The 16,141-nt window shown below is 35.5% G+C and overlaps 1 protein-coding gene across 1 annotated transcript in view; it reads right to left on the bottom strand.

Moving 5' to 3' along the window:
• Window positions 1-1,996: 1,996 nt before the first annotated feature.
• LOC149232948 (serine/threonine-protein kinase AFC1-like) overlaps window positions 1,997-16,141 on the bottom strand; it is a 97,332-nt gene continuing 83,187 nt past the window's right edge. Inside the window, exons 2-6 of the mRNA XM_089382052.1 lie at window positions 3,525-3,596; window positions 3,351-3,415; window positions 3,160-3,257; window positions 2,934-3,039; window positions 1,997-2,822 (exon numbers count right to left, since the gene is read on the bottom strand). Coding sequence (XP_089238178.1) covers window positions 2,664-2,822; window positions 2,934-3,039; window positions 3,160-3,257; window positions 3,351-3,415; window positions 3,525-3,596 — 500 coding nt within the window. The 3' untranslated portion in view covers window positions 1,997-2,663. The remainder of the gene's footprint in view (window positions 2,823-2,933; window positions 3,040-3,159; window positions 3,258-3,350; window positions 3,416-3,524; window positions 3,597-16,141) is intronic.

The raw sequence follows: 16,141 nt of genomic DNA on the forward strand, positions 1-16,141 counted from the left end.
TATTACAAAATGCTATATGTATAGAGGTTTTTTCTAAAACAAGTTACATATGATGAATATGGAATTTGTGGTTTAGTGGGTTGAATGTATAAGTTAACTTGAGCTCCAAGTCTCTTTATGTATTCTATAATGTGAATGGATTTTATCATACCATTTGTGGGAGGAACAACTATGACTGTATCTCTATTTTGAATGACAAGAATAAATAGTTCATCAATGATGAGAAACTTTGCATCCTCTAAAGGTAAGCCAAAATGTTGGCCCCTCTGTTTGTGAGAGTTTTCACAATGTGATGTTGGTAGTTTGCGACCCACAGGAATGAAAGTATTTTCATCTTAGTTGGGTGAAGTTGAGAAGATTTGGCAATTAACCATTTTGTGTCTTTATGTTATGGAGATGTCATGTTGAAGGCAATGTTTGAGATTTTATTCATAGGTTAGAGAATATTTATGGTCTTCAAAACTCAAAGTCGATTTTAGCCCTTTGAAATAAACTTGGTAGTTTAGAGGAAGTTGTAAATTTAGGAAATGCCCCTTTGAATTTTTGGAGTTGTAAGTAGAAGTCTTGGAACTTTTGGAATAAGAGGCTTTGGCCCTAGCCCATGGTCATATGGTATGACAAGGGAGATTGGGGGAGTTGACCAAGATACTAGCCAAGGGCTTAAGTTTGGAAGACAATCAGGTATTGGAGGTTTGGACACTTACTATCAAGTTATTGGATATTAGATGATCAAGTATTAGAGGTCGAGACATTGACTATCAATTTTCCTGTCGATACTAATAGAACCTAATAATGTTTTGATGTGGTAGGTCAACATGGCTTGCTGACATGGTGGGTTGATGTGCCATGATGTTATTGGAGGACGGAGCGCGAGGGGGGGGACATATGAGAAACATTAATGCCACGTGTTTTCCCCACAACAATAATATAGATGCTAACAAGGCACCTGGAGGAAAATTTTCAAATAAGTTAAACTTCCTTTCCAAAGTTCGAATTTAGATGAAATTTATATTGTTAGAAAACTCTTGACAAGAAAAAAATGATAGTGGTATACAAAAAAAATTAATATGGTTAAAAGAAGTGGGAATTTGATAATCCCATCCCCATAAATTAACCCTGAAAATTGAGCTTGGATAACATGTATCGTTAATAAGGCATTGAGAGACTGAATATGTTACAATATGTATTAAATTAAATCATTCAAAGATTTAATGACAATCTTTGAAAAGCAACTATTTTTTTATTTGTCATGAATAACGTGAAGTAATTAGCTTGGTTATTAATGTGTTTCATAAGACCCATCAAAGCCCTTTTTTGTGGCATTGAGATATCATCTTTAAATAAATTGATATTAATTGAAACCCATCACACTCTTTTTTAATTGAAATTCCTTCTTAAAAAATCACTCTTTTTTAATTGAAAATCCTTATTCTTAAAAAATCACCTATCTTTTTTAATTAAAAAATCCTTATTCTTAAAAAAAATCACCATCTTTTTTAAAAAAACCTTTGATAACAAACATTATATCAAAAGGAAAAAAGATCTTAATTTAAATAGGTCAAAATGTTAACTATAATTTAATTTTATTTTAATTTATAGTTATTATTTTTGAATTTTTTTAGGTAACATTAATGCCATTATAATATCTATACCATACTCGGCTAAAGAGCAACTCTCTGTTCAATAATATTTTAAGTAGGAATTGTTTAAGTGAATTAAATCTTTGCGATTTGAATTAAAAAATAAGCTTCATTTGAAATAATTTGCCAGTTGTGTTGAAAAATACTAAACATTCAATATAATGTAAAAGTAGACACCAACGGTTCTTATTTTACAATGTCTATAAGCCAAATAAGTTTATTGTGATGGGAAGATATCTGGCTAATTAATTTCTTAGAGCCCGGGGGCACAGAGCCATCACCCAAAATTTGTCCCAAACAGGGAATATCCCATTTACCTTGCTTTTGATTCCTAACTGAATGTACCATTAGGATGCTCCATTTGCATGCCAGGTGTCCGAGCCATAATCCTTAAAATCCTGCGCACAGATCTCATCTCCAGAACGAAACATAGCCGCCACCCAAAATTTGTCCCAAACAGAGTATATCCCATTTACCTTGCTTTTGATTCCTAACTGAATGTACCATTAGGATGCTCCATTTGCATGCCAGGTGTCCGAGCCATAATCCTTAAAATCCCGCGCACAGATCTCATCTCCAGAACGAAACATAGCCGCCACCCAAAATTTGTCCCAAACAGAGTATATCCCATTTACCTTGCTTTTGATTCCTGATTGAATGTATCATTAGGATGCTCCATTTGCATGCAAGGTGTCCGAGCCATAATCCTTAAAATCCTGCGCACAGATCCCATCTCCAGAACGGAACATAGCCACCCAAAAAATTGTCCCAACTCGATTGGGGACCCTTGTGGCAGAGACCAACAAAGTCAATCCCACTCTTATTTGTCTCATGCAGGGAGAGCCCAAACTTTATGCTGTAATGGATTATCGTTAGGCACACAGCATTATCTTAGAAGAATGGATGTCTCGAAGTTCTCCTGGTTCAGAAGCCTGGGGACCGATGATGCCTGGCACCTGAGACCAACGAAGTTGATAACAATCCAACATTGTCCCATGCAGCGAATCAGAATTCTCATGATTTCTATGCACCATATTTATGAAATTTGGAACCCTCTAAGAAGAATGGATGACTCAAAGCTTCTGAAGCTTTCAAACGTTGAGAAGGCTCAAACTTGAGAAGTCCTTGCAGCAAGTCTATAAGTAGACCAGCTGAATGGTCCACATGCTCCATGATCAAATTCTGCAGAAAGGCATATTTAAATAGAAAACAGTTAGCCATCCAAAGACAATGTAAATATCGTGGGACCATTCTAAGATGTGTAGGCACATGAAATAAAATAGTTAGGCATACTCTTAGGGGGCACAACTTCCTAACTGCTCGGATACTATCTCTGGAAGATGCCCCTTCTGGCCAATGCAACCTTCTTCCATGCCGAAAATATTTTGCACTTTTGCGACTGTTTACAGGATGGCGTTGAATGTTATGGTTTACATTAAGCATAGGACATTTAGGACCTTTACAACAACTGAAAAGCAAACTGAGCCACCATTTCACTAAAAAACGTCAAGGAACTCACTCTGATTTCTTTATCATACGATGTGGCAATGGGCCCAAAACCCTTTCCATCATGGCAAGATGTTCCAAATTCTCATGGGTTTGAAATAGTGTCTTTCCCTGCATGTTTAATATGCAACTATGATGAATATATTTCTAATTTACAATGGGTTAAATATCATCTTCACAAAATGTAATTGTATGATAAATTACCAAGCAAAGCTCCACAAGTATGCATCCTACACTCCAAATATCAGAGGGGTAGCTCCATCCAAGTCCTGTCAAGAATTACATTGCAATTGGATATAGGTTCTATTTAATAGCTCATTTGAACATTGGAATGTCACTCAAGTGGTAGATCCTACTGGGACGTATTTCCAAGCTTACCCAATATAACTTCGGGAGCTCGATAATGCCTTGTAGAGATCACTGATGTATGATCTTCTCCTTCGAAAGATCATTGAAGCCTCACAATCAATGCTCCTTGTATTTAGCCCTTTTGTTGTGAAGCCTCACAATCAACACTACCAACTTCTTGACAAACCCCTCACTGAATAAATTATCCCAAGGGCTAGCAGCCAAAATACCTACATAACTTTCTGTGTTGTCTTTGAAGGCCTCACATTCTAAAATGACATGTTTTTTGTTTCTACGAGCAAAAAATACATACTCTTTCTTCCCACACTTCTTTTGGTCTTTTCCAGCGCCTTGTTTCACAATGGAGCTTATGAGAATTAGTCCTTAACTGAGAAATAAGAATTTCGGCTCTCCAATAAATATTGGCCCCTATGTGTGCTTTTTGTTGATGATTATGAGTCAGATTAAACTCTTCGATATAGTACTTTTTCTTTCTCCCTAGCTCCTTATCCCAAGTACGCTTGTGGAACTTATTTATAACAACCCCAATGAAAATTTCATGTAATAAAAGTTAATAAGGCAAAATAAGACCATGGTTAAGGGACACTTATTTCAAGCTAAATGTTAGGCAAAGATATCCTAGTGGGCATCACTAGATGTGTGTTTTGGCTAAGGAAAATTCGCAAAGGCAAAAAGGTATTTTTGGCACATTTATTAATGAAAATAAAGGAAAATGGGAGAAAATGAAGATAAAAGGTCACAAGTTGCATGTGAGGAGGAAATTGAAGGAAAATAATGGAAAATGAAGAAAATAGAGGCCTCATTAATAAAAAGGCTTTTGAAGATTAGTTGGTAACCTTTTGTCAGTTCAAGTTTGGAGCTCTCTCATTATTCTCTCTCTCTCACACTCTTGGTCACTTAGTCTCTCTCTCTCACTCTTGGTCAGAGTTTTCTTGAAGCACTCTAGCTTTGGATCAAGGAAAGAAAAGCAAGCAAAGGGAAAGGAAGGAAAGCAAGGATCAAGGAAGAAGAGAATGATTAGGCAGCTTCAACAATAATACTTGCAGGTAACCTTTTGCATGTGTGATTTCCTAGTTGGTTTGGACATGCATGGCTTTGCATGTTGATGTACGGTTCTCTTGTTGTTGGTGACACGGTTTTGACGGATTATGATAGTGGTTTTCAGCCTAACCTTGCCTTTTTCTGGATGCCATGGTGTTGGGATGTTTACTTTGGTTTTTGAGCTCGGGTTTGCCGGATGGATTTCGAAATCCAAGGCGGAGGTGGTCTCAAGTTTCATTCCCAAAGGTCTAGGAATCCCTTAACCGAATTTGGCAGGATACACGGTAAAGCCTGAGGGAGAAGTCTTGGTTTAGGGGCTAGTGATCCGGGTTTAGATTGCGGTAAATCCTGAGAGACTGCCAAATTAGGGGGAAATATGCAGATGGATATGTCCTATGCTACTATTCTTGTATATGGGGGTGAACACCTTAGGTTATATAGAAAAGTAAGATTCCTTAACACTATTTGTAGGGTTGATCAAGAAATAAATAATTTTATATATGTTGTTGATCAGGATTTTGTATGTTTTACATTGTCATCAAATGATCTCCAAAATTCTCAACTCAACATTGAACATATTGTGAACAAACCTAAATCTATAAAAACTGATGTGTGGAAATTATACTTTGATGGGGATTTTTCTAAAGATGGGGCTGGAGCAGGAATTGTATTAATTTCTCTAAGTAGAGAAAACATAACCCAATCCTTTAAGTTGGACTTCGATGTTACTAATAATGTAGTAGAATATGAAGCCCTACTTTTAGGACTTGAGATGGCTAAAATTCTAAAAATTCTAAATTTGAGTGTTTTTAGTGACTCAGAATTAATTGTTAAACAAGTAATAAATCTATGCCAAGCAAAACATCCTAGGCTTAGAGCTTACCGAAATGAGGTATGGGATTCCATAGAAAACTATTTCCAAGCTTTTAACATCACACAATCCCAAGAGATGAGAATATTTATTGAGACTCTTTAGCAGTTTCTACAATCTCCTTTAAAACACCTGATCCAATGCAACTTCAATATCAAATTCAGATAAAATATAGGCCTTCAATCCTTGATAATCTTAAACATTGGAAAGTGTTTGAAGATGATGAACAATTGAAGAGTTCCCTGTAGGCAATTGATGATTTCTCAGCCTTGCAAATTGAGTAAGAATAAAGTATTGATCATAAATCAACTCTGAAAATGAATCCTCACAATTGAATAATAAGATAGTTGATCATAATATCCTCCAATTTCCAAACAATTTCATTCCTAAGGGTCTGATCCCTCTTGAAATGCTTTTTGATCATATTGATGTTTTAAAAACTTCGTTATTAAACACACCACAAGAGGATGTGGAAGACTGTAACATTTGAACTGATGAAGAAATTAAAAATGTGAAAATTTCAGCATCCTTACCCAAGGATATAAAAGACAAGTATATCAATCTCTTGAAACATTATAAAGATGTCTTTGCTTGGTCCTATGATGAGCTCAAAACTTATGATACAGATCTTATTAAGCATAAAATCCCTTTAAAACTAGAATCCAAACCATTCTAGCAGAAATTAAGAAGAATTAATCTAGTTTTACTTCCGACCATAGAAAAAGAACTAAAGAAGTTGTTGGATGCCAAGATTATTGTTCCTCTTAGATATTCTGAGTGAATTGAAAATTTAGTTCATGTAAGAAAAAAGAACGTTGAAATTAGATTGTGTGTGGATATTAGGAATATGAACAAATCATCCTTAAAGGACAATTATCTATTGCCTAAAATGGATCAATTACTGCAAAGAGTTCTAAGTTCTAATAGAATTTCCATGCTAGATGGTTTCTCTGGATACAACCAGATTTTGGTAGCTCCATAAGACAGAGAGAAAACAACATTCACAACTTCCTGGGGTACATTCATGTATGCTAGGATGCCATTTGGTTTAATCAATGCAGGAGCAACATTTCAAAGAGCTATGATTTAACTTTTGTTGGAAAAATCAATAAGTTTATTGTTATTTATTTGGATGATCTAACTGTGTTTTCGAACTTTGATGAAAAGCACTTGAGAAAGGTTTTGATAGGTGCAGAAAATTCATAATTTTGCTCAACCCCAAGAAATATATGTTTGCCATAAAATAAGGAAAGTTACTAGGCCACATCATCTCGAAAGGAGTGGTAATTGATCCAAAACGAGTCTCAGCTATTGAGGTAATCGATCTCCCTAGAAATAAAAAGGAAATTCAGGCTTTTTCAGGAAATATTAATTTTCTAAGGATATTTATACCAAAGTATGTTGAAATTGTTAAAGATATTACTGATATGTTGAAGAAAGATCATGAGATTAAATAGATAGTGCAGGCTAGATATGCATTTACATAAATCAAAAAGGTTATTTCTGAAGCCCCAATACTAGCCAACCCTGATTATACAAAACCTTTCAGCATTTTCTCTTTTGCCTCTGATACCACTTTAGCTTTTGTTTTATTGCAAAAAATGATAACCAAGATGAACAACCAATTTCCTTTTTTAGTAAAGTTATGAGAGATGTAGAGCTAAAATATGATATTATTGAAAAACAAGCCTATGCCCTTGTACAAGCTCTAGAAGCTTTCAGAACTTATGTCCATCATTCCCCTATTACTGCCTATGTCCCGAACAATGTTGTCAAAATTATTTTGACCCAACCTGATAATGATGGTAGGAGGGGGAGATGGATAGCTAAAATTCTTGAATTTGACCTAGACATCAAATCCACTAAGTTGGTAAAAGGACAGGGTTTAGCCAAGTTGTTGGTTGAATCTAAATGCAAAATTCTCGGAATAAACATTATCATGTAGGTATCGAGAGAGAAGAATTCACAAGAACCTTCGTCTAGTTCACCAAAGAAGAATCCAAAAGAACCTTCTTCTTCTACAGATTCAACTCCTCTTCCACTTCACATTGAGGAAAAGTTCATGTTATCTGAAAGGTATGCTAATATTGTAAACTTTCTTCGTGATTTTGAATATCCTCCCAGTTTCACAAAAAATCAAGGAAGAACTCTTAGATTAAAGGCTATGAAGTATTGTATTATCAATGTTAATATTTATTGGAAAGATCCATTAGACATCTTACTTCTATGTCTAACTAAGAGTGAAACAGAAGGAGTTATAGATCAGTTTCATGAAGGAATATGTGGGGGTCATTATGCTTGGAGAGAAATAACACAGAGATTCTGAGAGCAGGTTTCTATTGGCCAAAGTTGCTTTCAAAGGTTGGAGCAAAGGCTAGAAGTTGCATTCCATGTCACATTTTTGTTGGTAAACAAAGATTAGCAGCACTCCCCCTTGTTCCAGTTTTGATTAAGGTACCCTTCTTACAACAGGGACAAGATTTCATTAGAGAGATACATCCAAGATCCAACAATCAACAAAGATGGATCATAACTACCACAGATTACTTTACAAAGTGGGTAGAAGCTATCCCAGTCAAAAATGCTATAGATATTGTTGTCATTAAATTTATTGAGGAAAACATATTATCTAGATTTGGTTGTCCTCAGCAGATAGTTACAGATAATGCACATGCATTTAGTAGTGTTAAAATGATAGAATTTTTCCAGAAATATCAGATCCTATTGCATCATTCTACTCCATACTACCCTCAAGGGAATGGACTGGCAGAGTCATCTAATAAAAGTTTGGTAAAGGTGATCAAAAAGGTACTTGCAGATCATAAGAGAAATTGGGACAATCATCTTAAGTATGTAGTTTGGGCCAACATAATTTCACCCAAAAGATCAACAGGTAAATCTCCTTTTCAGCTTGTCTATGGCACTGAGGCTATTCTTCCTACATAGTTAGCTTTCCCTGTCATGAAATTTTTATAAGAGACAATTGAAGAACCTGATGAATTTTCTAGGAGAATTAATCAAATTATAGAATTGAATGAAGATAGAGATGAAGTTCAATACAAACTTTGTCAATATCAAAACAAGATGAAATTTTTTTTGATAGGAAAGCCAGAGAAAGATATTTTAGAGAAGGAGATTCAGTTTTGAAATGGGATGCCCAAAGAGAAGAAAAGGGAAAACATGGTAAAATGATAATCTTTGGCTGGGGCCATTCAACATTGCAGAGGTTAAAGGAAACAATAATTTCATTCTACAAAACCTGGAAGGAGCATACTCTACATTGCCTATCAATGGACAATATCTAAAGCACTATATTCAGTACTGAAGTTGATTGTACCCATAATACATTGTACATTTCCAGTTTTATCTACTTTTTCATGGAAGGTGTGATTTTCATAGCAAAGACTCCATAGCCCAAGGAGAAGGCACATGGATCTGCACGTTCTTTGCATCTCACAAGGAAACGCAGTCCCCAGATGGAGCTGATGTTGTAAGATTATTCTACATTTTACATTTATATGTCAAAAATGAAAAAGAAATGAATATATATATATATATAGATATAGATATATATAAAGAAAAAGAAAATAAAAAAATGTAAAGGGTATTTAAAAAATGATGAAAACCCTTAGAAAAATAAAAAAATATGTGAACTTTCTTAAATGTCGCATTAGATACTAAATTAATGAAGTCAAATAGTTTAAACCGCAATTATAATTGTGATTAGTTAGTTTCTAATAAAAAAATTAATCGATACGACGTGTTTTTCGTATATGGTATCAACTGCACTACAATAAAGCACCATGATCTCTTCTGCCCAGATTGACGGCTCTCATCAACTTCAGACCTCCCCTCGCCTCTTCGACAGTTAATCAATGGGGGGGTGGGGAGGGGAGGTGGTCCGCAACGTAGATTACCTCCATCCCGCCTTGTATATGTGTCACTCCCTTATTGATTTCAGACCCCCCTCTGCCTAAACCACTTACTGCTCACCCCCCCCCCCGAAATCCACCTTCCCTCATTCCCGCCTAAATAAAAATTATCATTCCCGCTCCCACCAAAATCAAACAACCAATCCTCCTTCGCCAAGTGTCCCATTCCTATTTCAACCATGATTTACCAATTAATTATCCATTTGAAGGATATAATCATTGCTGAATTTAATGAACCCGCTCCATTAACGGATATTTCTAACGGTAAATGCTTTCAGTGATAAAATAATAATAATAACCTCGTTCAACTGTTCCTTTCTCTATATTGTTCTACGAATTGAGACACTGAGCCTGCTACTGCAACTAAGAAACCAATCCGAACAAATTTCTTCCTCAAATATTGCAACCAGCTAGCTCCCAGGTAACTACATTCTCCTGTTCCATTTTTTTCATAATGTCTTCTAAGGGTAAATATAAAACTGTAGTAGAAAACCTTATGCTTCCCCCTGTACTTAACCTAGATCGCTAGCCCTTAGTAGATCAACATTACAAAATCTCTTAAACCAATTATGATTTTTATCTCTACGAACTCTACAATTGGTTAAAACAAAAATTTGTTGATATCAGTGACGAATTGAGTTTGTGGGACTCCTTCCTACCTCAATTCGTTTTTCCACAAACTCACCATTTCCCAGAAATTGCCTCATGGTGCCATTTTAGATACATACCTAGTCAAAGAGATATTGTTGCCCAAAACAATGACATATTATTCACAATTACCCCTGAATCCATATGTCAAATGCTCCAAATCTAAAAGTATGCCTCTCTGCACCCTTTCTCTGTAGAGTCCCTCATTGAACTCTACAAAAGCTTAACTTTTCCCCACAAAGCTAAAAGTTTTGAGACATTTCTGCCTAAAAATGTTCAATTGCCAAGAACAAACCCACCTTACTCATCCTCAATGTTTCCAGAGATGACAAAACAAATCATTTCTATAGTTTCATGTTTGTTGGGCTATCAAACCGATCAATGGGTTGATGAAGCAATTATAGGTTTCCTTTCAATGTTCTTAGCAGGAGAAAATCCTTAAGTTATTTTTCATTATAGTGAATTATTGGCAGAGGTTATCCATGAACAATTTCTCAAATTTTCTATGGAAGGAGTTTTTTTTTTTTAACAATAACATTTTGATTTTTATTTAGAGAAAAGGGTTGGGCTTGAGCCTAACAACACTATTACATAATGCATCAACTAATTGATTTCAGGCGACTCAGTCTCAATAGAGCCCGATTGGATCCATTGGCCATTCAAGGAAAAGGTAGCTTAGACACTAGAATATGGCATGGTTACAAAGAATTCCTTGGTCAATGCACAGAAGCCAACAAAAGAAAAGAGAGACAACATATTTCCCAATTCCTATTCTCTCTGATAAGATAAGGCGAGACCTACTTTTGCCCTTAGACGGTCCTGCAACACTTTGAATCCTCTGTTCATGAAAAATTTGTTGAGCAGCTTCATTATCTCATTGCTTCTATGTTGAATGCGTGAGAGCGATGAGAGTGACTAGCATGATTTAAGGTTCTGCCTTTTGTTGAACAATTTATTGGGCTTAAATTGCTGCATAAATTATCGACCAGGGAAACTCGTAAGCTTGTGATGGTGCCAGCAATATATATGCAAGAGTAGGCAACTAACTCTATGTCTAATGAAATTATTTAAGATTCAATACAATATGCAAGGGAAGAGGCTCCTAACTAAGGAGGTCCTGGTTGTCCTTCCCTACAGTATCATAGAGAAATCATTCATAAAACCAGAATCTTAAAATAAAGACAAGAGAATGAACTTAATCATTGTTCAGATTCAAGTAGAGAGAGAGACTAACTTAGTCTCTTGATTGTCCTCTCATGTACTAATCCAAACTAAACTAAGATTCATCCACAAGCATAAGAAATGAAATAACTTGAAACATGAAAGCAAAAGGATGAATTTCAATTACCATATAAATCAATGGAGAGAGAGCCTAACTTAGACTCTTGGTTATCTCCTCATATGATACTTGAAACATAAAAGCAAAAGAATGAATTTCAATTATCATGCAAATCAAATGGAGAGAGAGTCTAACTTAGACCCTTGGTTATCCTCCCATATGTTGATAAGATTCTAATTTAAAACTCATTCATCAATCATAAACAAATCCTCAAACATCTAAGCAATTAAATGAAATAAGATCTAATATGAAATAACATGTTTCTCTCATCCTTTTAGAGTGAGCTCAATTCTCTTAAGAACAAGACAAATTATTCCATATACTACATTAAGGAAACTTATATCTAAAAACTACATAATGGAAATAAAACTACATAATGGAAATGTATGTAAAATGAAGCTTTATTCTATGCCATCATAAGTTGGATACAATGCTCCAAGAGTCCTCCCCTTGGAATGGAGGAGGTACTCCTATTTATACAATAGGATGAGATAACAAACTCATAATGATGATCCAATAATCTCTCTTTTAGTTCCATACATTTCTCAACCATCTAGACACATAACCCTATCCTCCATGATTTCCTCCATGAGGTCCATGATTTTCTCCATGATCTTTTCCATGAGGCTTATCTTATCAAATTCGAATTTGATCATTCAAGGCCACATAAAGATGCCCTGGAAGCTTCCTTTGTGCCTACACATGTCAACAAACTCATTCTAATTGTTAGGTATAAGTATAAGCATCTTATTTTCTAAAGTTTAGCCATAAATTCACTTAAAAATGTTAAGAATTAATAAACTTTGGAAAAGCATAGTTATAACCCAATAATGAGGTAAATGGAATGATGTGGAGGTGGAATGGAGGTGACATGAAGGTAAAATGTGAAGATATTGGTGAATAATGGAGTGAAAATAGGGACCATTGTGAGGCCCAACACCTTTTTTGCTGGAGCAGAGGAGAATCTAAGCGATTCCATCATAAGTAAATGCAAAAGCCACAGTACTACATGCGAGCTATAGGATAATGTGTTCTGAGTCATAAAATAAATGACACTATGATATGGACGGGCTACAAGCGATGCCATATTGTACATCAAAACAAGCCACTGAATATTAATTCAGGCCATAGAAAAGAAGATCTGAGCCTCTACAAAAATGTACGAGTCTTAGGGCATAGCAAGTCATTGGAATAATGAGATCTCTGTAATATATGATCTGAGACACAAAAACGAGTTATATAGTAATATGATGCCAATGTTATATTGTAGTTACCACAGAGTGTGTGCTATAAGAGTATAGAATGATGCCTGTGCTAGATTTTGGGAAATCATGGTAACTGTAACTTTGCCTATGAAGGTCATAACAAGGACTCATTGCCACCAGTAACTGTTCTTGTGCAGGTCAAAATTCTATGTTAAGGAATTGGATGCCATTCTGATGCTTCATCGTTCTTTGACAGGGCACCTTGGGCTAAGAGGCATCCCATGTTTGCCCCTTTGTCAGCTTCCTTTTTTAAGCTTCGAAAGATGTGGTAGAATGAAGTGGTAGTGAAGCTCTGCAACACTTTCCTTAGTCTCTCAAGAGTCTTGTTGAGCGCTGAGTTATTGAGATGATCACCTGTGTTTAAGATTTTTATCAGGATTTCCGAATCCCCAAAGACTTGTAGGTTTGTTCCTTTGTTCCCCTAGGCAATATGGCAAGCTTTGAGCATTCCTAGAATCTCTGCCTCGTTATTAGTGCTCTGTCCTAAGCCCCAACTGAAGTTGTCTCTTTTGTGCCCATCTGGGGAATAGATTACACCTCCTGCTCCTAATATCTGTGGGTTTCCTTTGGAGACTCCATCGAAGAATATCGTGACTTTGCCCTGATTTTTACACCACTTTTGGAAATCCAATTTAGAGGTCTGAAGCCTCTACTCTGGATTGGGGTAGAGCAAAGAGGGATTCTTTTTATTGTTGGTGTTGGGCCTAAGAATTATCCTTAAAATACATCCACTTTCACTCCATTCAACATCCACTTTCTCTCCATTCACACATTTTCTCACCTCTATTCCACCACCATGTCATCACATTAGCTTCACTTTCATCATTAAATGGGTTACCATTGTGTTTTCCAAAATATTATTAAGTCTTAGTATTTTTAAGATAATTTATGGTTAAACTTTAGAAAATAATCTCCATATACTTATACCTAACAATTAGAATGAGTTTGTTGACATGTGTAGGTACAAAGGAAGCTTCCAAGGCATCTTTATGTGGCACTCGATGTTCAAATTCGAATTTGAGGAGATCATGGACCTCATGGAGAAGATCATGGGCCTCATGGAGGAGATCATGGAGGATAGGGTTATGTGTCACCATTGGTTGAGAAATATGTGGGTCAAAGGAGGGAATAATGGATTTACATTTATGAGTTTGTTATCATAGTTTTTGTATAAATAGGAGTGTTATCTCCTTCATTTGTAATCTTGATTTTTAGAATTTAGAAACTTAGTCCTTCATTTGTAATTTTGAATTTTAGAATCATTGTAATGTAGAGTTTAGGACCTTTTGGAATGTAGAACTTGGAGCTTGTAATTACAATTTGCAATTGAGGATAAATAAAGTGGATTGGATTTTCTTCTACATTTGACTTCTTTCTAGGTGTGCTTGTGGAGCTATGGAGGGGCCCCATTGCCTCACTTGCATACTTGTTTTGGTATAGTAAGATTTCTTTCATGTATGTTTTTAATTTCATTAGTTTAAATATCTTGATGCTGGAAATATAAATGAATAGTCTCTTGTAAGAGAGCTTTAATATTTCCTGTAATCAATTTGAATTATGTTTAAATGCCTTCATTTATTAGTTAATTGATTAAGATGTTAGAAATATTAATGGACAGTCCCCTGTAAGGGAGCTTTAATATTTCTTACACTTGTCATAATGCCTTTTAATTTTTAGATTTCATTTTGTTAAATGACTAAATAGGTGTTGGAGATCCCAATGAAAAACCTCTTGTAAGGGAGCTTTGGCATTTCTTCACCTAGCTTAGTTTAGTTTGTCTCTAAGTCCCTATATATTGGATGATCCTCGAAGTTTACTTACCCGGATTGATAGTAAATGAAACTCTAATTTGCATCCGCATTTTAGACCCAACCATTTTGGCGCCATTACCAGGGAGGATGATTTAGAGATAGACTTAGGAAGTTATTTTTTATTACAATTTACTTTAATGAACTAAACTTGTGAAACCTAGTGATAGCAGGATCTTCATAACGGAGTTCAAGTTTGAGTATTTTTTTTTTCGTACTTAGTTTCAAATTCAGTCTTTTTAAACCCCCCATTTCTTACTAATTCATCTACGGATGAGAATTTGAAGATGTCAAACAGGTACTTCTTGGAGAGCAAGAACAATATTGAAGATTGGTTTCAAAAGAACCTTGCGCCAACTCCAAGAAAAAGACAGGTTACTCACATGTTCGCAAAGCATAAGGTAAAAATTTTAAATCTTGATGTGAGCATTTTCAAATTCTTAGTCCGTAGGTGGCTTCACTTGAAGCATTCTTTTACCTAGGAAAAAAAAAACTTTCAAGTTAAAGGTAGAATAGATTAAAAATAAATAAAAAATACAATGAGATCTCATAGAGTTTTCCTTTAGTTTTGTTTTCAAAAGATAAAAATAATAATAAAAAATCATCCACATTTCTCATAATTAAATTTAGAGCCAGGCTAACCTGCATAAATAAAACCAAATAAAGAGATTAACATGCTCTCTTCCTACGCTTCGTGCGATCAGGAAGATCAGAAAATCTATCGATTTATTTCAAATAAAAATACTCTCACTGGAAAATTGAGCTGCACATTCTATCAATTATAAGAAATTTGCAAGATTCCAATATCGATCTGCTGCAACAATTTAATTTTCTATTCAAACTAAATTCACAGCATATTGAAATAAATCAATGGCATTATTAATGCACATATGATTGTTTGATTTTGCGATTTTTTTTTTTTTTTCACATTCTCTAGTTCTGGCCTCTCGATTTAAATCTATGGACCGATGGATACGGGCACATCAAAGCCATCATTGATTGCGCATGCTTCAATATACTCAATGTTATTTTGATTGCACCATTCAAGACAAGACCTCTGTATCTCCTGCAAAGTCTCTTCATCATCATTCGACAAGCCACAACCTTCACTGCGATCAATACCATAATTCCAAAACTCTGGGTGAGGATCACTGGAGGATTCTCCATACTTCTGAAATTTTCTTCGGTACTCTGCATGAGCAGGGTGACTAGGTAGAAGATCTGCCTTGTTCCCAATGCATAACAAAATCTCAAACTTATGCAAGTCAACTTTAGAAACCTAGTCTTGAAGAACCTCAAATGATGATGGATTGCTCAGATCAAATACCATCACAAGTGCATCACAATGTTTAGATAGTGAATGAGCATGCTAAGAAGTTTTTAGTTTTTTTTTTTACAAAGATGTGCCATCCAAACACAAACATCAGCTGTATAATACTTTGTGTCGATAGTCCAACCATGGCATGTAATCTCAGATGATGAGAAACTATTGTCTTCTGCGTCCAAAGAAACCAACCTCGTGAGGATGGCACGCTTGCCAACACTGGGGGAACCGATGATGAAAATGTTGGGCCTGCTAGAGAGGGATCCTTCCTCTTGTTGTTCTGGTTGGACATACTGGATGCCATTTTGTTCATCAGGAATCTCTATCCTCCTCAGCTTGTGGCACAAGTTCACCAGTGGCATTAATCCATCTAACCGACAGCCACAATTTAAGCGATT

Source organism: Pinus tabuliformis, chromosome J (assembly GCF_031772625.1).
Source record: "Pinus tabuliformis cultivar Carrire ecotype Pingquan chromosome J, CPIR1, whole genome shotgun sequence".
NCBI lineage: Eukaryota > Viridiplantae > Streptophyta > Pinopsida > Pinales > Pinaceae > Pinus > Pinus tabuliformis.